We start from the raw sequence: 24,395 nt of genomic DNA on the forward strand, positions 1-24,395 counted from the left end.
GAATTGCAAAGGCTTACTTATTGATTTTGTCTATTTCCTATTCTAGATAGTATTACCGCAATTATACTTAAGAATAAATGCGCGATTAACTATCTATGTGTTCAATCCTTTTATATGTTTGCATCTTTAACGGTAGTATTTTCTTTGAAGAGAGCTTTCCTTTATCTCTATATCCCATGTTAGCAGCATATGTAATATTCGCATCAGTTTTCGAACAACATTCTTAGCGAACATATCGAGTTATTTTATCTCGTTTGTGGAAAGACAGGATTCTATTCTTCGAACGATCAGATAAAATGAATAGCAACAATGGTAAATGAGATCAAAGCTTGAATTAATTCGATTTAATACTTAATTTAAAAACTAATTCAAACCAATCATCTAGTTTCAATAAATTCTCAAATTTACGGAATACAACAAATAAAATATGATATAAAAATTTAAATCTATATAAGAATTTCAATCTTGTGTTTTTAACTTGCGTTTTGATGTATTTAAAAGTTTTTCGATAAATAGGATGTTATTAAGAATATTTTTGTGTAAGTGTTAAATAATTTGGGGAAAAATTAAATTGGCTGTTATAAAAAAGTAATGTTAAATTTTTTTATTAAAATTATTTATTAGGATTATTAGGAATTTTATTATAATAAAAGATATAAAATTTAAGAACGCATTATTTTTATCATATATTTTTAATTTCTTTAAAATAGTCTGGTTTGATCGCCAGTTGAAATTAGCATAATAATTCACAAATAAATATAAATCTTCAAATTTTAAAAGTTTCTTAAGATTCAAAAACTGAACGCAGAGATGCAATTTGGAATTGTCAGTTGAAAGAACGTAGCATCGTAAAATAAGACATCATTGTTTTTAAAACCTTTAAGAGTAAAAAATCATTAGAAAATATTTTTTTTAAGAAAAAGATTATGACAATAATAATAATGCTAATAATAATGCAATTTTACTGTGCCAAAATTTTCGATGGTCAAAGGCACAACTTTGCCGGCAGTTATTTTACATGGTAGCACACTCCTATTCATAATTAAAAAAAGAAGTTTTCGACATCTTCCCGAAGTATAATACCAATTTGATTTACAACTATAATTCGGAATAGAATTATTTTAGTACTATATTCTAAATTAGAAAAAAATGTACGAAATTCATATAAAAAATTTATAATAAAAAACATTCATTGTTATTATGTATTTGTAAGAAAAAATATTTAGATATGTAACAAATGAATCATGATAATTCCATTGCATTAAATTAGAAAAATGAAATTTTATTCTTACATTGATTCGTAAGGAAGAATACTATAATCTAATAGAAATTGAGCCGGCCAGAACTGTAGGAAGAGATGAATAAGTTGAGCAATATAAATAGCAAAAGGTTCTACAATATCCTTTGCATCGTTCAAGTTCAAAACCACCTGAAATATTTAAGATTTTTGAGATAGATTTTGAGATATTTTTGAGATATTTTCCTTTCTAAAAACATTCATTTTTTTCTATCCTCAAATTATTTATTGCAAAATGTAAATATAATTTTTGTCATGGATTTTTCTTCAATTACAAAATTTTCTTTAAAAGAAATTTTTATTGCTAAGTACGGTAAAAAAAAGTATGCATACCTGTATACCAATCATACTGCCGCCAATCATGTTAAGACAAACGCTGACCAAGAATATATTTGTGAACGTAGACTCGATCAGTTCCGCGAATCTGTGAAATTGTTAAAAATTGAACGCGCTCAAAGGTAATGCGTTAATTACAATTAAAGATAATATAGAAATTATAGTTGTGCAGTACATCTCGATACGGAGCTATTAACACGCACTGTATCACGTGCAGATGCCTGCGCAGGCAGCCCAAAGCTCTGTTGTAATTGTCGTCTTTTACCTTGTCGGGCTTCAGGTCGAAATTGCCATCGCTATCCTTGCCGATGTGTTCCAGCGTGTGTCTGGAAATCCGCTCAAATGACAACGCTCCTGTCAAAATCGAAACCAGCCGCTCTTTTATTCGGGCTGGAATCGAAACTGAAATCGAGACGAGAGACAAAGTATCGCGGTACATACTCAGAGGTCGCAGATGGACCCCGGTATTCCACTTACGATCATCTCTATTATTTTATTTCGATCTGTAATTGTATTATATTTCGATCTGTAATTCTTGAGTTCCTTACCCAACAATCGCGAACATCCCGCACGCGTGTCGAATCAAAGCGATATAGCAGGAGTCAACCGCGATCGTAATGCTGATGTGAGAGAACACGGCCAGGTAACAATGTATCGCCATGGGATATAGATACTGGTCTAATATTTTCCCATATTCTATCCTGAGGGGTAGCTTCGATTCTGCCACTAGCGAGGATACTGTCGCTTCCGAAGTATCCTCCAGCAGCATCACCACGAGCGATTTCGATATAAGAAGGATTCCCACAAATTGCATAAAGACTAAAGAAATCGATATACGCGTTACGTCGAGTAATCGTTGCAAGCTCCAACCGAGTTTTGGAGGAGGCCTGACATTTTCTAGCGAAATTTCCAAAACGTACCTCCGTACGTTAGCGTGATATATCGTCCGTGTGCGGTATGTTTCCGTAGAATATCCCTTTCGACGTTCGTATTCAACGACAACCAGTCGTCCTCCATTGTCTCGAGACAAGTCTTCAACTACGAAACATAAACATGCGCGTATTTTTCACAACGCTGACTATCTTTGTACCGAAACCATTATTAATATTAAGAGTTTAATCGCATTCGCATAAAAATTATACGCGCTATATACATGAAGTCATTGAAAGATTCGATCGAGTTACAAGAAAAAAATTTCTTGCAGATTTTCAATCATCCTATTTTCGATCAAGAATTTTTTATTAAAATTTCTATTTCGCATTACTCGAAGTGTGCGAGTGTGACGTACTTTCTTGTTGTGCATCATCAACCAGCCTAATTTGAAACTGAATATTATAGTGATCCACATCGATGGGGTGCATGAGAATACATCGTCAAGATCCACCGCGGCGATCATCAGGTATAGTAGCTACGTCAAAATTAATGTTACAAAATAAATTATATTATTTAATTAATTATTAATAATAATAATATAATATAATAGAATAATAATTAAATATTAATAAATATAATAATAATAATAAATATAATATTAATTTCATATACATTTGGACGAACTAATGCGTTGCAGAATAAACTGATAAGCCAAATAGCTTCGTGGCACATACTTGAGGTACAAGAATGGTGATGGAGAACATGAACATCGGCACAAAGAGCAAACATCTGTCGCGAAACGCATGGTAGGGCCATATTCCTACCAACCTCATGTACGCTCTAGGAACGGTATAAAAGCGACTTTGCCAAATGTTCTTTCGCTCATCCATTTTCAGAAACACTAAGATTACGAACTATCAACGATTTCTTGTGAATACTCGCTACTCGGTAAGGGAAATACTATTATCAATTCCTTGTGTCGCAGTATTGTACGGCTATAATTACGACATTACGAAATTATTGCGCAATTATTTCCCGTGGTGTATAACTCTATCATCCCCTCACGGTTGCTGTTACGTAAACGTGTCTTTTAGTTCGTAGTTTTGCGAAGAGTGACAACTACCCATTTCTCACTAAAACATTTGCTCGCTGTTCATTGAACGAAGTTGATAATAAATTGAGTTATTAAGTTGAGTATCACGACAATTCTGTTCTTGGATAATTGAATCGGTTACTGCGAAAGAAATTACGTAGCGTTTCTCTGCCACGATGATCGCAATTCTTGAATGCGGTAAATAAAATACGAGACTTAAACGTCAAAATTAAATTTTTGTCATATATTCTTGATACTTTTGATAATTAGAATGCGTGGACACAGTTTTCAGAATTTTCTTAATAAACCGGCCTGCATGAATCGCACGTTGAATGTCTTATTGGAAGGAGCGCAGCATTGTGAAGTAGGACATTGACGTTTTCAGAACCTTCGGAGGAATGAAATCACGAAGTACATCTTAAAAGAAGAACTCAAGAAGCGGAAAGATAAACGATATTTTACTTACCACGCCGAAGCTTTCAATGGACAAAGTCGCCACTTTGCCCGCAGTTATTCTGCATGGTGAGACAGTTCTATTCATGATTAAAAGCAAAAGTTTTCTACATCTATCCGAGGTATAATACCAATTTGCTCTGCAACTATGATACAAAACATGCCAAATAGCGATAAAATCGAAAAGATTGTTTCTGTGTTTTTTCTATTTTACTTGAACGTATGATATATCGTATCAAAATGATGAGAATGAACTCAAACAGATTTGACTGCTTACATCGACTCGTACGGAACGTTGCTGTAATCCAATAAAAATTGAGCCTGCCAAAATTGCAGGAAAAGATGGATGAGTTGAGCAATATAAATAGCAAGGGGTGCTATTATATCTTTCGCATCATTTAAATTCATCAATACCTAAAACATATATTTTCTTTCGTATTAATTACCGTATCGTTGATTATATAAGTGTTATTAATATGATTTGAAAAAGGAAAGCATAAAGAGCCGAAAGATGTAAAATATAATATTGGGTTTACAAATATTTTCATTTAATTAAAAAATCTTGTTCGTATAACAAATTATAGTATAAAAAAATTAACATACCTGTATCCCGCATATACTGCCACCAATCATATTTAAACTGACGCTGACCAGAAATATATTTGTAAACGTAGATTCGATCAGTTCTGCGAATCTGGATTTAATAATATTTAATGTTGATAACAACGAAGATAATTATATTTTTTTATTGATAATAGCAATTGATAATGATTTTTATAAACGGTGAAAAGAATTTACAAAATTTAATAAAATAATTTAGTAAAATAACAATTTATTACAAAAATTATAATTCATTACTTTTTGAGTAACGAGTTACTTCTTTACGATGAGTTATGGTAACAAATTATTTTTTACAAAATAATTTACAAAATAACTTTCTCATCCTGAGTATATATTGCTGTAATAAAATATAACACGCACTCCATTATATGCAGATGTCTGCGTAAGCAGTCGAGAGCTTTGTTGTAATTATAGTCGTTTATTTTGTCAGGCTTCAGATTAAAATTTGCGTTCATATCTTTACCGATATGTTCCAGCGTGTGTCTGGAAGCCGCTAAAATAATAACGCTTTTGGCAAATTGTATTTTTCAGATTGTAAGATCGAAACAGCAAGGTGCTTTCATGGTATTAGTTAAGATCTGTAATTTTAATTTTTTATAAATATCGTTCCTGATACTCTTACCCCACGACGGAGAACATCCCGCAGGCGTGTTGAATCAAAGAGATGTAAAAGGTATCAGCGGCAACCGTGGCTGTTACATGAGAATATACAGTTAAATAACAATGTATCAGTATTGGATAAAAGTACTGATCTATCTTCTGGCCATATTCTACACGGAAGGGTAGTTTCGTTACGGCCAGTTTGGTCGAGTTCGAAGTATCCTCCATCATTATTAATACGATCGATTTAAGCATGTAAAGTAAACCTGTCATCACCATGAAGACTGGAAACATACGCATATAAAAAGTATCACTAAAGAATTTGATCAAGTTATGAGAAAAGAGCTTTCTGGCAAAGTTTCAATTTTTTTAATAATTTTCCATCAAAAATTTTGTTATATCAGAGCATCTATTTTTTTTTTAACGTATTTACCTGCGTAAAACATCGTCAGATATTGTCCATATGCAGCATGTCGCTGCAGAATAGCCTTCTCGCTATCCGTATTCAATGACAACCAATCATTCTCTATCGTCTTAAGACAAGCTTTTATCTACGAACACACACTCGCCTTTTTTCATGACACCAATAATATTTATTATCAGAATGGATATCGGGAATTTGATTAATTGACATTAATCGCATTAATAAAATTCGTGTAATAATCATATTACTTACTTTTTCACTGTTCGCCATCAAACTTGCTAATTTAAAGCTGAATATTATTGTGATTAATATCGTTGGCATACACTCAAACAAATCTTCGAGACCTGTCATGGCGATGAGCACGTATAGTAACTATATTATGAAATATTAATATGAATATGTTATAAATACTGATGCATATATTCTTGAAAATAAAAAAGTATGAGTTTAAAAATATTTTCTGGAGAAAAACTATTTGCGTGTGAAAAGAACCGAACATTACGGTACCGAACATTACATTATTATAAAATTTCGACGTAAAAATAAGAATTTTTTTTAAACTTATAAGGCGTTAATTAAATGCGATATATACCATAGGTATAAGGATAATCGAACAGATTATAAATGTTGGTACAAAGTGCAAATATCTATTGCAAATCTGATGGTACGGCCATAGTCCTGCTAAGGTCATATATAATCGAGGAATCGTATAATATCGACTTCGCCAAATATCCTTTCGCTCGGTCATTCTTAGAAATACTAGAAATTCGAATTACATCAATGACTACTTACTTTACTTTTACATATGCTTGCTACTGCTTGCGTAAGCAAAACGCCTAGACGTTATTAACAATTCCTTGTGTTGCAGGTTGGATGCCCATAATTATGCCACTATAACATAGTGCGCAATTATTTGCACGCACTGAGACCCTTTTCATTGCAGCTTTTCATCATAACAATTGATTCCAATAATTGACTCTTTCGCAATACGGAAATAGCATATTCTAGCGTTCGAACAATTTGCGACTTTAATGTTCGCACGACATTTGCATGAGATGATAGTGTTAGCTTTGTGTCGCAAGAGGGATCTGAATAATAAATAAAAGAAATTTGTGTAAAAATGTGAAGTGTTGTTAATGTGGAAAAAATGGCACAATTTAATTAAAAAACATATATCTTGTCAGTAAAATAATATTCAGAAATTAAGTTAAATATGACACTCGAAGGCATAAAAAAGTATAACTTTTTTCTACAACTAAAAAATCTTACAATATCAAAATAAATCCCAAATATTTATGAAACCAGACTGTGATTGTGAGTGATAGTTAAATTTGTCAAAAACAGAACTAACAAAACATTTGTTAAAAATTTTATCGACAGAATGATATCAGAAATATAACAAAACTCTGCCCCATCCTATATGATATATGTAAAATATTCAAAGTCAAAATTCAAAGGAACAATGTATTTTTTTATTTTAATAAGAAATCGCATCAGACGGATGAATCTAAAAAGAATCTATCCAGGAAGTTGTAATCTTTAATGAATAGAAAAATTATTGTGAGTTTATATTTTTTATCTTTTTAGATAATGCAAACAATTATATAAATAAAAAGAAAAACATAAATAATTTTTACATACGGCTTATGAAAGTACAAACAATCACATTTTTATAAAAACACAAACGAGTAATATGCAAGGAAGAGTATTAGTTATATAATTCATATCATCTGATATGCGTAAGAAGTCTTTATACTATATCATTAGAAACTATCTTCTAGAAAAAAAAAATCTTCTTAGAATCATTTTATGTATTTGTACAATTGTAAAATCTATATAATTTTCTTTAAAGAATGTATTAAATATATTTAATTGCATTAAACGATACTAGTGTTATGCCAGCGCGAGTCTTCTGCGGCCGAGTGGAGTCGAGCCGCCGTTTGGAGTAAAAGCGAAACGCTCACCGGTTGTGTTGTTTACGAAAAAAAGTACGGCGCGGTGACTCGTGATGTACAGACGTGTATCCGCCAAATTGTTGTTGATTAGTTTGAATAAAGCCTACGTATTTTATTAGCGGCCTACGTATTTTATTATCGTATTATAAACGACATTGTTTATTGCCGAGCGCGGCTTCCTAGCGTTGGATGAGAGTGTCAGTGACCGCCGTGGACGTAACACTATTATCAATGTTCCTTAATTTAAGTCTTACAATGTATGCGCAATTATGGAGGACTTGAAACTTCTAAGACCGAAATTTTGAACTAAAAATTTTGAATTTTATTAAAACTTATTAAAATTACAAGCGTTGATTTATTTTTTATAGATAGATTTCAAAGAGACAAAGAAATTTGAAAGAAAAAAATTTACAAAACTCGGTAGATAACTAATCTAAAACTCTTCCTAAAATAATATCTCAATATATATATATATATATATATATATATATATATCCCTAAAATATACTTCTTATCACAGTTTCCCTCATTTTTATATAAATGTTAATGAATTAGAGAATAATTAAAACATTCAGAATTCAGAATCATTTTATAAAATATAGATAACAGACAAGACAAGAAAATTTAATAATTCTAGTTATACAATAACCGAATTATAAACGAATAAATATAAAATAATTATCGCAATTGTCATAAATAGGCGTCTGTGAATAAACTGTGTAGGCAGTTCATTTTTTATACTCTTGTGATTCTCATAATATAGAATAACTTTCTTATTGAAATTTTAAGTTAAGATATCGCAAGATAAAAAAGAACTACATCTATACATTTGAATCGATAATGTCACATAACGTTTTCCGTTTGTTTGAATGGCTGTTTTAAATGAGATGGTACACGAATGAATAACTGACAAAGTGTCATTAAGAACATCAACCGCATCAGAGAACTTGATGATACGTTCTGTATACATGTACAATGTCCTCGTCGTTTTATTCATCGATCTTCTACTATTGCGGCAGTTCATCATGCAGTCGGTCATACTACGTTACTACAGCATTAACAAGATTTTCATGTCACAAATCGGCGCTTGGCCCTATCAGCGATAGGAATATAAGGATATTAATACTGAGCTCAATAGTGTTAATCGACATCATGCTGCCTCACAGCATCCGATTTAACATTTAATAGATTAAATTTGTTTCGTGTTTATCTTTAAAAAGTATAAGATCCCTAAATCAGAATCAGTAACATCTGATTTGAATCTTTCACTCGTCGATTTTTCAGCTGATATTTAACTTTTAAATAATAATAATTATTTGTCATTATTGAAAAATGCGGCGGGTTCTTTGACGATTTTTTTAAATAACTGTTTTATAGCAACATGCTTTATTTTCTTAGATAATAACGAATGTGCGATGCTTGGGGTTGGGGTAATATTGATATCGCAGTTGAGTGCATAGTTTCGACGATAATACTAATCGGCTGCTTTACGAAGTTATCCAATCTTATTTTTAAGATGAAGGAGGTATAATTAAATCGTATTTGAAGTACATTGCATCTTACGCTTACTCAACCTTTATATATATTGTTTAGATGCGGCACTTGTTATCTCTGATTAAATACCACTGGAATACCGTGTTTACCAATTCCACAGATGTCGAGATTATGCAAAATTATGTCGTGTTCTGTAGAAAAGTAGTAATATTTTACGCAAGTAAGCTACACCGTTTTCTTTGACTTTCATGTTTGATCATGATTAAACATAATGAGTTGTAAATTCATTCATCTCGCAAACAGTACGCTACTATCGTAATTATTACACCAGCTATATCTAAAAGAAAGAGTTAAGCAGTAGCGGTGTCAATCGTTGTTCGCAGTTTATATTTACATAATGTCAATGATGTTGTATTTGACAATACCAGTGTTACCAGCAGATCATGGACATTATAGTGCCTCTCAATGAGAATCGTCCGCGAAAGTACGTTTCCCATTGGAGTACCATGTAGATCGGGAGAAATATTATTATCTTATTTCATTCTTATATAGCGATTATAATGATTATATCAATTATAGTGTGCGTCGACACCACATATATAGCATACGTGCAACATAGTTGCAGTTTATTTGCAGCAATTGGGTAAACACAATTCTATAATATTAACTATAGTCTACATTTTTACGTAAACTTTTGAATTTGTCAACTTTTGAACTTTTGAAAATAAATCAGTTTTATATTTCAAAAATTTATTTATTGTATTTGCATATATTAATTAATTATTAATTTAACCCGATATCGATTAAATTATATAATTTCGAAAAAATACGTCGATAAAATGGATTACTTTGCGAAAAACAAAGAAAAAACATATATCAAGATGAAAAAATCGAAAATGTTTGCTTTAAAGAGAGGATAGTTTTTCGCGAATTTATCACGTGCTTGCGAAAACATCAGCTTGCAATACAGTTTGTACTCGTTTTCTGATTAATAATCATTATGCTATTGAAAAACTAGAACAAAAAATTTTTTTAATTTTTCCAAAATTGTCTTAGCTGAGAGATCAATTTATTTCTTATCATATATATTTTAATTATTACTAAATTTACAAATTATTTTCGTTGCCAGATATCAGTTATTAGAATGTTTTCTTTCACATTATCGACAGGTATCCAATTGTTATTAAGTGTATTAGCCATGAGCCTTATAGGACTTCAAGCAAGTATCTCATGGAGTATATATGCACGGAAAGAACAGTTTTGCTCATAGATCTGAAAGTAATTTTATCAAGCCATTAAAATAATAATATTCAAATTGCTAGAATATAGAAAATTTATTATCATTACATTTAAACATCCTATATAATAATTATAATAATCCAAGAAAGTTATTTTTAAATCTGCTCATATTTAGATACTTCAATAAAACCGTTCTTTCCATATATTAAGATAAAACTCGTAGATATTTTTATATATATTGTTGATAACAATTCTATTCACTTAAGTAATCAGTAATATCAACAATACTGAAAATTTTATTAGATACCTTTATTAGATACTTCCTTATGTATAGCGAGTTTTTCTATTTTCTGTGCATGACTTTGCCGGGACAAAGATTGATGGATCACAGCGAAGACGTGTTTAATAGCGCGTAAAATTATTATGTAATATTTGATAGAAAGAATAAGAATCAGGAAAAATATCGTTGAGAAATTATGCTACTTGTTGAATATTCTGATATAATTATTAGCATATTATTTAATAGACAGTAGATTATGTACTAAATCACTGAAGTTATTAGATGCTACAATGTCTATTAGAAAGTACAATTTCCCACGATATGATAGTAATTCTCGTATTTTGAGTTTGATATTATCAAATTTTGCATGTACTAAAATACTGTTTGTATTATTTCTAAGATATAATTTGAACAATGGAAAATATGTATAAGTACAAAAAAATAATTAACTCTTTCTAAAAAGAGATATCTCAGTTGCAGGTCACGTTGGTACGCGTTCTCTTCACAAACTAAGAAATTATTACAGATATCGCTTTACAGAAGTAACGTGCCGTGCACGTTGACTGCTGGAAAAATATACATGATGTCAATGGCCAATTATAGCGCGGTAAGCACCATTATCGCATGTATTGCAAATTTGTACACGATTTGTTTTTAGAGATAATGTACATATATAATGCTTATTTGTATATTACAAGCTATACTGCAATGAAGAAAAAAAAAATGTTTTTTGTTTAAGATGGCGCAGATCATATCTTATTTCATGGCGTTTTCTTCTATGAAATAATATTTCTGTAATTAAATATTTTTTGTAGTTTCATACTGTAAAATTCTTAAATACTCGATACGATGTATTTCTGAAAATATATTTGATAATTTCCATAATTGAAAAAAATTAATCATTTAAAATTTAATCATTCACCAGGCGATATATCTTTCCACGAAATTGTACGAAATTGTAAAGATACTACGAAAAATTCTTATATGCAAAATATCTTGATAATTTAAAATGAAACTGATGTAAATGGTAAACAAGTGGACCAAAATAGATTTTCGATAGATTCACTAGAAAAGATTATTTAGAAAAAATTATCTAATTTGCGCTTCTATCTTGGAAACTGAACTGCGATTTTTCAGAATTAAGACTCTATTTTTCTTTGGTATATATTAGACACATCTCTCATGCCTATCATTTTTTTTATGTTTCTCTTGCTTTTTTTCTTTTCATCTCATTAACGTGTAAAAAATTCATATTTCGAAAGATGCAATTCCGTTAAGTATAGCTTGTCAAAATGTCACGACGGGAATACGCGCGTCTATCGATGATTCCGGTACGCTGAACTTTATTTCCCTCGCCGATGTTCCTTCGTACAATTTTTCCTTCACAAATTTCCAATTCGTCAGTGGATTAATATGAGTGCGGTATTCGACACGCGATATTATAGTGTAACAAAACTGTTTGCCTCGGTGGTCGGTATGTGGCCGTATCAGTCGCAACTTAAGAGAAGAATCATCCAATCTATCAGCATGTTCATAATGTTCACGTTTTTTCCGCCTCAGGTAAAGCAACTATTTTGTATGAGTAAAATATAGGCGCTTATGTCAAAAAAATTGCAAAGTATTATTAATGTACTTTGAAATTCCGCGCAGATTAATTGTACGGATAGACAATATTATTTTTTAAATATCCTTTAAAAAAAAAAAATCATCGGAGAAACACCGGAAATTATCATTTATATCGATTATTGATATAGGTGAAGAGACTCTACGACGTATGGGGAAAAGACTTAGATGCAATGTGCATGTGTGTACCCCCTATCATGACTATCCTAGTAAGCATGGCTAAAGTAATAACGAGCGCTCGATATGATACGGAGGTATTAATTATTGTTCGTTATTGTTTTATGTCGTTCGTTTTTAGCGCGAAACGCGAATAAAATTGATATAAATATGCTTCTGAATTAAAAGTCGCGCGTCCCTTTATGAAATGCCGTTTCAGATTAAAATGCTGTTGCGCCAGATCGAAGTAGACTGGAAAATAAATCCGAATGCGGAAGAGTACAAGATTTTAAGTAATTACACGTCGAAGGCGAGGATGTTGTGCATCGTTTATTCAAGTATGACGAGCGACATCAGACGTAGCGAACGCATATGTGTGTATTGTTACACCTGCCTTTTCAGCTATGTTGTGTAATGGACTCATGTGTTTTATCATGACACCGATGATCTCGCCGGTGTTGGACATCATAGTACCCCATAACGAAACGCGTACGAGAAGCTTGGCCTTCGACCTCGATTACGGGATTGATCTTCAGACCCATTGGCTATGGTTATGGATGCACAGCAGTATGACATCAATGGCGACTATAATAAATATCATTGGCGCGGATTTGATGTACGTCACACTTACTATTCATGGTTGCTACCTATTTGCAATTGTCAGGTAAGCGCCGAAGATAATTCTGTATCAGTTTGTATTTATTTATTGCCGACAACGACAGTAGATTGATTCACAACCTGCAACAATTTAAAAAATTAAAATAAAAATATAAAATAAAAATATTAAGTACCTTTCGCTAGATAAATTGTGAATAAAAAATCAAAGCTCTTTAAAAAAATTTGTATGACGATCAAAAGGATAATCGAATTTTTCAGAAGCCGCTATTTTAATTATAAAAAAAAATAATACGTTATTTAAGAATTATTAAGACTTATTTAGACTTAAATAAAATATTCTTTTGTTTTTTATTTTTTTCGAGTATAAAATATTTGTGCATAAAAGATAAAATAATTTCTTAACTTGCAGATATAAATTGGAGCATGTTGCCGATTCGATCAAAAAACATACTATGCAATCTTTCGAGAATCATAATCATAATGTTAAATATTATGAATATGATGAGCGGTTAAAATGGAAAGAGCAAGCTGCTATTGTAAAAGAATGCGTTATTAATCATCAAAGAGCAATAAAGTTGGTATTCAGATAGGGTGCTTTTTACTAAATATATCTCTTTTTTGTAAAGAGAAAATAAACAATTTGTTACAAAAGTAGTTTTGTAGTTTGTAGTTCACATAAAATTACTTAATGAGAAATATTATATATGTACAATCATAATCTTGGGAAGACATGACATATATGTTACATCATTCTTCACGGAAATATATTATTATATCTATTAAATATACCTATCTATATATATCTATCTATAATATATCTATTAAAATTACAATTTCTTATTTTAAATAAATTATATTCTTGCTACAAAACATTACTTTATTTTTTAATTAATCATTTCTTTAATATCTTTCTTAAATGTAAACCTTATATATCTTTTTCATTAATCAGTTCTGTGCAATTATTGCACTGCATTTACACGTGGGGTTTCCTCACCATATTAAGTTTAAATCTAATCAACACAAGTATCTCAGCGGTTCAAGTAAGTCTGGATAAAAAAAATTTTGGTACATAACATCTAATATTTCAAACATCTAATATTTCTTTGTTCTTCTTCAGTTATTGAGCAAACTGTTCCAATGGGACGCAATGGCGATGTGTATTATGTTTATATGTGGCCAACTGATTCACTTGTTCTTTCTCAGCTTAATGGCACAGTATTTATTAGATCAAAGTTCGAACGTTCACGAATCAACGTGAGTGATCGGAAGCAATTGCTACAGAAACACATCGAATATTAAAAGCACCAGATTTGCAGGTATTCAGGTCTTTGGTATAATATGCCCACCAAGATACAGAAGGATATTGTACTGATTTTAATAAGAAGTCGCATACCATGCAAACTAATGGCTGGAAAACTCTTTGTAATGTCGCTGGAGAACTTTTGTACGGTACAAAGAAACTGAAAGAAATTTATATGAAGCGCGTTTTTAAAATAAAGTCTGTAAAATTTGCTGATATCCTCTATTTCTTTAGATAGTGCAGACAGCAATGTCCTATTTCACGGTATTGGCATCTTTTCGATAAGTATCGGCATCTTAAAAGTTTATAATAATGCACTTTTGTAAAATAAAAATAAAAATATAATTAATTAATAAAATTTTTATTTAACACTTATGCTAACGAGTTTACGGCTTTATAACATTTAATTAATACACACACTTAATTTTTTAAATTTAAATTATAATTCATTTCAATAATTGTTATGTTAACATTAATTAAAATAAAGACTAAGAAGACTAAAGAAATTTCTTTCGTTCTTAAAAATTGCGTAAGGTATAGATATTACAAGTATTACTGTATTATATAATTTCATCGCTGATAAAATATCTATCAATAATTAATAACGATGTCAATGACTATGTATGTTCTGCACATAAATCTTTTCGTATTTATCTGAAAACACCAATATTTCTTACTAAAAAAATTATTTTCACTTTATAGATAGGTTATAATTTCTGTGTAATTTCTATACTGAGTTCCAAGTCCTACTGCAAAGTGCCATAAAACAGATGTACTGTCCTGTATCGATCAATTTAATATATACGTACGTATAAACCTTTCACGATTCGTTTGATACGTTTGACAATCCGAAATTATCGCTTGATACGATTGACAATCCAATATTATTATAATCACATTGCTCTTCGTCTCTTTTTCCTTATAACATACATTTAACAATGAGAACAATTCGCGAGATACGTTTGTACAAAAACCTGCATACGACATGAATTCATATATGGAAGAATACTATGCCATTAATAAATTCTTTTTGTCACAACTCGGTGGTTGGCCATATCAGCGTAAAGTACTGAGGGTATTGATACCATGTCTCTTAACAATGGTGCAATATTCTGTTATTGCAACCGAGGTAATGTGTCGTACTAATTATTCAAATAATAGTGTAAATGTATCAGAAAATGATCGATTAAGATATTATTTGATTTAATTCAATTTCTCTTTCTTATAAGAAATATATTTGTCTTATCAGATATACATGCATTTTAAGATATACATGCATGTTATCAATATAATCATCGACTTTTCTCCCAGGTGCTCCTTTTATACGATACTTGGGGTGATATAGATATTTTTGTTGAAGTTATAATTACTACTATACCGATATTGGCTTCTAACTTAAAATTACTTAATATCATTGTGAATAATGGCAAAGTGAGTTTTTTGTCAAATCAATATCAATAATTTGTATTTGCTAATATTTAATTCTTTTCTTTTCTGCATTGATCAGTTGCGATGTTTATTGCAACTTATGAATGATCATTGGAAGCTTTTTAATAGCGAATTCGAACATCATACCTTGAGATATTACGCTAATATCGGCCGAAAATTAACAAATTATTTTGGAGGTACAGAAATAATTTTTTGAATTTACAAAAAAAAAGATCATCGACTATTACAATTGCAAAGATATTATTTTGGCTTTTCAGTATAAATAGACAAAATTTTTTTTCTTATTAAGATTAATGTTTTCCAAAGTTTTACACATTTTTGCAATATTTATATAAAATTATAAAATATTCATATTAAAAAAACTTTTCAGTGATTGATACAGTAACAAGCAATATATATATATATATATATACATATATATATGTATATATATATACATATATATATGTATATATGCTTCTTTTTTAGTTTATTTTATTATTGTCTTGACATTTTATTTACTAATTCCATTAATACCAAGAGTCTTGGATATCATAATTCCATTGAATGAATCACGACCATTGGCATTTGTATATCAGGCTGAATATAGAGTGGACAAAGAGAAATATTATTATCCGATCATGTGTCATGCCTACATTTCGACATTAATTATAATTATAATTTTGTTCACCGTCGATACCACGTACATAGTGTGTGTACTGCATGCTTGCAGTCTATTTACAGCTATTGGGTAAGTAAAATTAAAAACAATTATATTAACAATTATTTATACCTTTTAAAAACTTAAGAAACGCGTTTCCGAAAGTTTATCTTTAATTTCGAACAAATAAAATTGGAGAATATATATGAGAATATAGATTGCGCAATAATTTACAATGTTTCATTTCCAAGCCAGCGTCTTGAAAATATTACTGGCAGGACGAATGACAAAAAACCAAACACAGAGAAGTATTATTATTTACTCAAGGAGTCACACGGTTCTGTTGGCAGTGATTACCATGAATTGATAACGTGCTTGAGAAAACATCAATTTGCATTAGAGTCTGTACCAAGCGAAATTTTGTCGTCGACATAACAGTGACATTAACAATTTTAACGGACTCATTTAATCATATAATCTAAAATTTTCTCGTTTCATTTACATTAAATTATTTTATTCAATCTCTTAGACATGTCCAAATATTGGACTCCATGTTCACTCACGTGACGGTGTGTCTTTTAACAATGAATGTGCTGATTTTGAGTGTGATGGGAATACATGTAAGAAAGAGAAAGAGAGCATTTTTGAGACAAATGCATATATATTAGAAAGAATTTTATAGCATGATACTGCCATAAATTAAACACAAATTTTGTAGCTTATCAATAAATTGGATCATGCTGGAGAAGTAATAAGATATGTTTTTGTAACTATCGCTGTATTTACTCATCTTATATGTATGTGTGTTCCTGGACAATTATTAATTGATCGAAGCACAGGAGTTTTTGATAAAGCGTAAGAATCCGAGTTTTGTTCAGTTTTTTAATTCTTAGACATAATTCTTTAATTCATGGATTAAAAAAAAAAATTTAAGATCTTGCGTATTGAATTTCCATATTCTTCTAATATTCTTCTAATCACTACTCATTGTTCTGCTAATCGAGTTTATGTAAAGTTTATTAAGAAATCTTGCATTCAAGAATTAAGTGCAATATGTAATAATTTTTTCGTGGAAGATAATTTCTTTCATTGATTTTTTCTGTTAATCAAAAATTAATATAATTCATATAATTAATGAAAAATTATAAAAAGATAGATTTTTGTCTTTTAGGTACAATTCTGAGTGGTATACATTTTCTTTGAAAACTAGGAATTTATTGAGGATACTTCTTTACAGAAGTTTCATTCCATGTACGCTCTCGGCTGGAAAATTATTTGTTATGTCCATGACAATGTGCAGTTCGGTATGTCTTTCATACGTAAAAATAAAATAATTTTTATAATTTTACCTAACGTAATAGATTGATATTTGATTTTAAGGTAATGCAAACAGCCATGTCGTACTTTACCGCCATATTAGCAATGAAATAAAAATGCTGTTGCAATTATATTATAAACATCTTCGCAAAATATCATATCTATAGAAAAGTCATTAGCAAATCATTGTATTTTAAAAGGCATATTATTATCATAATAAAGCGACATTATTTGACATTAAAAATATGAATTATAGATGTATTTTATTTCTGAAATTTTGCAAAAAATTAAAAGAAAGTATTTCTTCAACATAAATAAAAAATATAATACACAAAAATTTTAGATTTTGTATACGTCTTTATGTTTGTACACGTTTTCGACATTTTATTTGTTCAGAAAAAAGATTTATAATTTCGATATATTTCACATAATTTTCTTTTACTCCTCTAAAGATCTATAATCGTCACAACATGAAAATTACTTATCAATTGATTAAATATCCACCTTTTACAAGAAAACGTTTTTTAAACGTTTACCGACTTAGAATTATCATAATGATATATTGTTCTTATTATTGTCCATTATATATTTTTCTACAATTGGATAAGGGTTATGTAATATAAATAATCGATTTTACCTAAAGATTATATATGTATAAGGAACGAGCAATGATACACTGCTTAAAATAAATTTGTTTTTTCACAAATCACTTGATCCAACATGTATGTTTTGCATAAACAAAGAGAATAGTTTTATCTTAAACTTTTTTTTATTATTTGTCGTCTTTATATGTATATTATGAACAATATACAATTTCTTGAACAAATGAGAGACATTAATCGATACGATATCTAATAGAGTGCTTTGTGATACTCAGGACATAAAATAATAATGCAAAACATCTTCAAAGCTTTAAAACCTACTGCGACACTATCATAAATTTTATTTATTCATACATTACAGTTTTTTCTGATTAAAATGTTTATGTTCCATCGATGACGCGCTAAACTATGCATTCCCCAGGATATACTTTTAACGAAATATTAAAGAAGCTATAGAGAAAGAAAGTGGGGTGTGTGATAGAAAAACTATTCTAACGCGAGGCAAATCATTTACATATTTTTATTCAATATAACAAGATCTCTTTGATACGCGGTATTTTAAAATTAACAAGTTTCTTCTGTCTTTCATAGGCCTGTGACCATCTCAAACGCCTTTAATAAATATATTAACTCTCTCGTTCACTAATGTTAAATATTATGAATATGATGAGCGGTTAAAATGGAAAGAGCAAGCTGCTATTGTAAGAGAATGCGTTATTAATCATCAAAGAGCAATAAAGTTGGTATTCAAATAAGATGCTTTTTACTAAATATATCTCTTTTTTGTAAAGAGAAAGTAAACAGTTTGTTACAAAAGTAGTTTTGTAGTTCAAATAAAATTACTTAATAAGAAATATTATATACGTACAATCATAATCTTGGGAAAACATGACATATATGTTACATCATTCTTCACGGAAATATATCTATTAAAATTACAATTTCTTATTTTAAATAAATTATATTTTTGCTACAAAACATTACTTTATTTTTTAATTAATCATTTCTTTAATATCTTTCTTAAATGTAAACCTTATATATCTTTTTCATTAATCAGTTCTGTGCAATTATTGCACTGCATTTACACGTGGAGTTTCCTCACCATATTAAGTTTATAAATCTAATCAATATAAGTATCTCAGCGGTTCAAGTAAGTCTGGATAAAAAAAATTTTGGTACATAACATCTAATATTTCAAACATCTAATATTTCTTTGTTCTTCTTCAGTTATTGAGCAAACTGTTCCAATGGGACGCAATGGCGATGTGTATTATGTTTATATGTGGCCAACTGATTCACTTGTTCTTTCTCAGCTTAATGGCACAGTATTTATTAGATCAAAATTCGAACGTTCACGAATTAACGTGAGTGATCGGAAGCGATTGCTACAGAAACACATCGAATATTACAAGCACTAGATTTGCAGGTATTCATGTCTCTGGTATAATATGTCTACCAAGATACAGAAGGATATTGTACTGATTTTAATAAGAAGTCGCATACGTGCAAGCTAATGGCTGGAAAACTCTTCGTAATGTCGTTGGAGAACTTTTATACGGTACAAAGAAACTGAAAAAAATTTGTCATTTATGAAGCGCGTTTTTAAAATAAAGTCTATAAAATTTGCTGATATCCTCTATTTCTTTAGATAATGCAGATAGCAATGTCCTACTTCAATATTGGCATCTTTTCGATAAGTATTGGTATCTTAAAAGTTTATATTAATATAATGCACCTTTGTAAAATAAAACTAAAAATGTAATTAATTAATAAAATTTTTATTTAACACTTATGCTAACAGGTTTATACGGATTTATAACATTTAAATAATACATACATTTAACTTTTTAAATTTAAATTATAATTCATTTCAATAATTGTTATGTTAACGTTAAAATAAAGACTAATTTCTTTCGTTCTTAAAAATTGCGTAAGGTATAGATATTGCTTACAAATATCATATAATTTCATCGCTGATAAAATATCTATTAATAATTAATAACCATGTCAAAGACCATGTATATTCTGCACATAAATCTTCTCGTATTTATCTGAAAACACCAATATTTCCTACTAAAAAAATTATTTTCTATTCACTTTGTAGACATGTTATAATTTCTGTGTAATTTCTATACTGTGAGATCCAAGTCCTATTACAAAGTGCCGTAAAACAGGTGTACTGTCCTGTATCGATCAATTTAATATATACGTACGTATAAACCTTTCACGATTCGTTTGATACGTTTGACAATCCGAAATTATCGCATTGACAATCCAATATTATTGTAATCATATTGCTCTTCGTCTCTTTTTCCTTATACATTTAACATCGAGAACAATTCGCGAGAGTACATTTGTACAAAAACTTGCATACGACATGAATTCATATATGGAAGAATACTATGCCATTAATAAATTCTTTTTGTCACGAATCGGTGGTTGGCCATATCAGCGTAAAGTACTGAAAGTATTGATACCGTGTCTCTTAACAATGGTGCAATATTCTGTCATTGCAACCGAGGTAATGTCGTACTAATTATCCAAATAATAGTGTAATTGTATTAGAAAATGATCGATTAAGATATATTATTTGATTTAATTCAATTTCTCTTTCTTATAAGAAATATATTTGTCTTATCAGATATACATGCATTTTAAAATATACATGCATGTTATCAATATAATCATCGACTTTTCTTCCCAGGTGCTCCTTTTATACGATACTTGGGGTGATATAGATATTTTTGTTGAAGTTATAATTACTACTATACCGATATTGGTTTCTAACTTAAAATTATTTAATATCGTTGTGAACAATGGCAAAGTGAGATTTTTGTCAAATCAATATCAAATAATAATAATTTATATTTGCTAATACTTAATACTTTTTTTTGCATTGATCAGTTCCAATGTTTATTGCAACTTATGAACGATCATTGGAAGCTTTTTAATAGTGAATTCGAACATCATACCTTGAGATATTACGCTAATATCGGCCGAAAATTAACAAATTATTTTGGAGGTACAAAAATAATTATTTTTTGAATTGATTTTTAAATTTACAAAGAAAGATCATCGAATTGCAAGGATATTATTATGACTTTTCATATATAAATAGACAAAATTTTTTTTCTTATTAAGATTAATATTTTCTAAAATTTTACACAATTTTGAAATATTTATATAAAATTATAAAACATTCATGTTAAAAAAAATTATTTTTCACTGATTGATACAGTAACAAGCAATATACATATGCTTCTGTTTTTAGTTTATTTTATCTTTGTTGTGATATTTTATTTACTAATTCCATTAATACCAAGAGTTTTGGATATCATAATTCCATTGAATGAATCACGATCATTGACATTTGTATATCAAGCTGAATACAGAGTGGACAAGGAAAAATATTATTATTCAATTTTATGTCATTCTTATATTTCGACATCAATTACACTTACAATTTTGTTCACCGTCGATACCACGTACATAGTGTGTGTACTGCATGCTTGCAGTCTATTTACAGCTATTGGGTAAGTAAAATTAAAAACAATTATATCAATAATTATTTATATCTTTTAAAAATTTAAGAAACGCGTTTCCGAAAAGTTTATCTCGAACAAATAAAATTGGAGAATATATATGAGAATATAGATTGCGCAATAATTTATAATGTTTCATTTCCAAGCCAGCGTCTTGAAAATATTACTGACAGGACGAACGGCAAAAAACCAAACACAAAGAAGTATTATTATTTATTCAAGGAGACACACGGTTCTGTTGGCAGTGATTATCATGAATTGATAACGTGCTTGAGAAAACATCAATTTGCATTAGAGTCTGTACCAGGCGAAATTTTATCGTCGACATAACAGTGACATTAACAATTTTAACGGACTCATTTAATCATATAATCTAAAATTTTCTCGTTTCATTTACATTAAATTATTTTATTCAATCTCTTAGACATATCCAGATATTGGACTCCATGTTCACTCATGTGACGTTGTGTGTTTTAACAATGAATGTGCTGATTTTGAGTGTGATTGGAATACAGGTAAGAAAGAGAAAGAGAGAATTTTTGAGACAAATGCGTATATCTTAGAAAGAATTTTATAGCATGATACTGCTATAAATTAAACACAAATTTTATAGCTTATCAATAACTTGGATCATATTGGAGAAGTAATAAGATATGTTTTTGTAACTGTCGCTATATTTACTCATCTTATATGTATGTGTGTTCCTGGACAATTATTAATTGATCGAAGCACAGAAGTTTTCGATAAAGCGTAAGAATCCGAGTTTGTTCAATTTTTTAATTTTTAGATATAGTTTTTCAATTTATGGAATAAAAAAAACTTTTAAGATCTTGCGAATTGAATTTCCATAACTTTCTTCTAATATCATTCATTATTCTGCTAATCAAATTTATGTAAATTATTAAGAAATCTTGCATTCAAGAATTAAGTGCAATAGTTGTAATAGTTTTTTCATAAAAGATAATTTCTTTCTGTTAATCAAAAATGAATATATGTCATAATTAATAAAAATTTATAAAAAGATAGATTTTTGTCTTTTAGGTACAATTCTGAATGGTATACATTTTCTTTGAAAACTAGGAATTTATTGAGGATTCTTCTTTACAGAAGTTTCGTTCCATGTACGCTCTCGGCTGGAAAATTATTTGTTATGTCCATGACAATGTGCAGTTCGGTATGTCTTTCATATATAAAAATAAAATAATTTTTATAATTTTACCTAACGTGATAGATTGATATTTGATTTTAAGGTAATGCAAACAGCCATGTCGTACTTTACCGCCATATTAGCAATGAAATAAAAATGGTGTTGCAATTATATTATAAACATCTTCGCAAAATATCATATCTATAGAAAAGTCATTAGCAAATCATTGTATTTTAAAAGGCATGATTATTATTATCATAAAGCGACATATTTGACATTAAAAATATGAATTATAGATGTATTTTATTTCTGAAATTTTGCAAAAAATTAAAAGAAAGTATTTCTTCAACATAAATAAAAAATAAAATACTAAAAAATAAAATACTAAAAAATTTTAGATTTTATATACGTCTTTATGTTTGTACACGTTTTCGACATTTTATTTGTTCAGTAGACAGATTTATAATTTCGATATATTTCACATAATTTTCGTTCACTCCACCAAAGATCTATAATCGTCACAACATGAAAGTTATCAATCGATTAAATATCCACTTTTTACAACAAGAAAATGTTTTTTAAATGTTTACCGACTTGAAATGATCATAATGATATTTGTTATTATTGTCCATTATATATTTTTCTACAATTGGATAAGGATGGTATGTAATATAAATAATCGGTTTTACATAAAGATTATATGTATAAAGAATGAGCAATGATATACTGCTTAAAATAAATTTGTTTTGTCACAAATCACTTGATCCAACATGTATGTTCTGCATAAACAAAGAGAATAGTTTTACCTTAAACTTTTTTTTATTATTTGTTGTCTTTATATGTATATTATGAACAATATACAATTTCTTGAACAAATGAGAGACATTAAGACATTAATCGATACGATATCTAATAGAGCGCTTTGTGATACTCAGGACATAAAATAATAATGCAAAACATCTTCAAAGCTTTAAAACCTACTACGACACTATCATAAATTTTATTTATTCATACATTACAATTTTTTCTGGTTAAAGTCTATGTTCCATCGATGAAGCGCTAAACTATACACCCGCCAGGATATACTTTTAACGGAATATTAAAGAAGCTATAGAGAAAGAAAGTGGGGGGGGGTGTGTGATAGAAATACTATTCTAACGCGAGGCAAATCATTTACGTATTCTTATTCAATATAACAAAGACATGGATCTCTTTGATACGCGTTATTTTAAAATTAACAAGTTTCTTCTGTCTTTCATAGGTCTGTGGCCATCTCAAACGCCTTTTATAAAATTACTAACTCTCTCGTTCGCCATATATGGCCTTACGACAATGT

At 29.4% G+C, this 24,395-nt stretch overlaps 5 protein-coding genes and 1 pseudogene across 9 annotated transcripts in view; 4 read left to right on the plus strand and 2 right to left on the minus strand.

Moving 5' to 3' along the window:
• mus81 (mus81 structure-specific endonuclease subunit) overlaps positions 1–11,327 on the plus strand; it is a 41,797-nt gene extending 30,470 nt beyond the window's left edge. The window contains exon 6 of one of the 5 annotated variants that reach the window (XM_089081867.1): positions 11,140–11,327. In XM_089081867.1, the coding sequence (XP_088937993.1) occupies positions 11,140–11,228 (89 nt within the window). In that variant the 3' untranslated portion in view covers positions 11,229–11,327. Of the gene's footprint in view, positions 1–2,837; positions 3,033–11,139 lie in introns of those variants that run through there. The other 4 variants (XM_089081878.1, XM_089081879.1, XM_089081866.1 and 1 more) reach the window with 4 other exon arrangements.
• Positions 929–3,396, minus strand: LOC105427502 (uncharacterized). The gene is made up of 8 exons (XM_011639261.3): positions 3,241–3,396; positions 2,922–3,041; positions 2,554–2,671; positions 2,182–2,452; positions 1,837–1,959; positions 1,631–1,721; positions 1,293–1,429; positions 929–1,098 (listed from the first exon to the last, which is right to left on the minus strand). Exons 1-8 carry the CDS (start codon positions 3,394–3,396, stop codon positions 945–947), a joined length of 1,170 nt encoding a protein of 389 aa, XP_011637563.3. The 3' UTR covers positions 929–944.
• Positions 3,868–6,445, minus strand: LOC112552656 (4-vinylanisole receptor-like). The gene is made up of 9 exons (XM_089081915.1): positions 6,290–6,445; positions 5,950–6,069; positions 5,707–5,824; positions 5,296–5,557; positions 5,034–5,156; positions 4,656–4,746; positions 4,330–4,466; positions 4,066–4,198; positions 3,868–3,987 (listed from the first exon to the last, which is right to left on the minus strand). Exons 1-9 carry the CDS (start codon positions 6,443–6,445, stop codon positions 3,937–3,939), a joined length of 1,191 nt encoding a protein of 396 aa, XP_088938041.1. The 3' UTR covers positions 3,868–3,936.
• Positions 11,328–11,335: 8 nt separating the features above from the next.
• Positions 11,336–14,777, plus strand: LOC105427523 (4-vinylanisole receptor-like). The gene is made up of 9 exons (XM_025218348.2): positions 11,336–12,225; positions 12,420–12,542; positions 12,665–12,782; positions 12,847–13,108; positions 13,472–13,636; positions 14,012–14,102; positions 14,180–14,316; positions 14,379–14,511; positions 14,597–14,777. The coding sequence occupies exons 1-9, from the start codon at positions 12,079–12,081 to the stop codon at positions 14,645–14,647; spliced, it is 1,227 nt and encodes a 408-aa protein (XP_025074133.2). The 5' UTR covers positions 11,336–12,078; the 3' UTR covers positions 14,648–14,777.
• Positions 14,778–14,958: 181 nt separating this feature from the next.
• Positions 14,959–17,786, plus strand: LOC112552654 (uncharacterized). The gene is made up of 8 exons (XM_089081917.1): positions 14,959–15,524; positions 15,674–15,793; positions 15,870–15,987; positions 16,280–16,541; positions 16,703–16,852; positions 16,981–17,071; positions 17,170–17,306; positions 17,623–17,786. The coding sequence occupies exons 1-8, from the start codon at positions 15,348–15,350 to the stop codon at positions 17,783–17,785; spliced, it is 1,218 nt and encodes a 405-aa protein (XP_088938043.1). The 5' UTR covers positions 14,959–15,347; the 3' UTR covers position 17,786.
• A 2,955-nt stretch (positions 17,787–20,741) lies between these two features.
• LOC112552655 (uncharacterized) lies at positions 20,742–24,193 on the plus strand (annotated as a pseudogene).
• The last annotated feature ends 202 nt before the right edge of the window (positions 24,194–24,395 follow it).

Source organism: Pogonomyrmex barbatus, unplaced genomic scaffold, assembly GCF_055798465.1.
Source record: "Pogonomyrmex barbatus isolate J1 unplaced genomic scaffold, ASM5579846v1 scaffold5, whole genome shotgun sequence".
NCBI lineage: Eukaryota > Metazoa > Arthropoda > Insecta > Hymenoptera > Formicidae > Pogonomyrmex > Pogonomyrmex barbatus.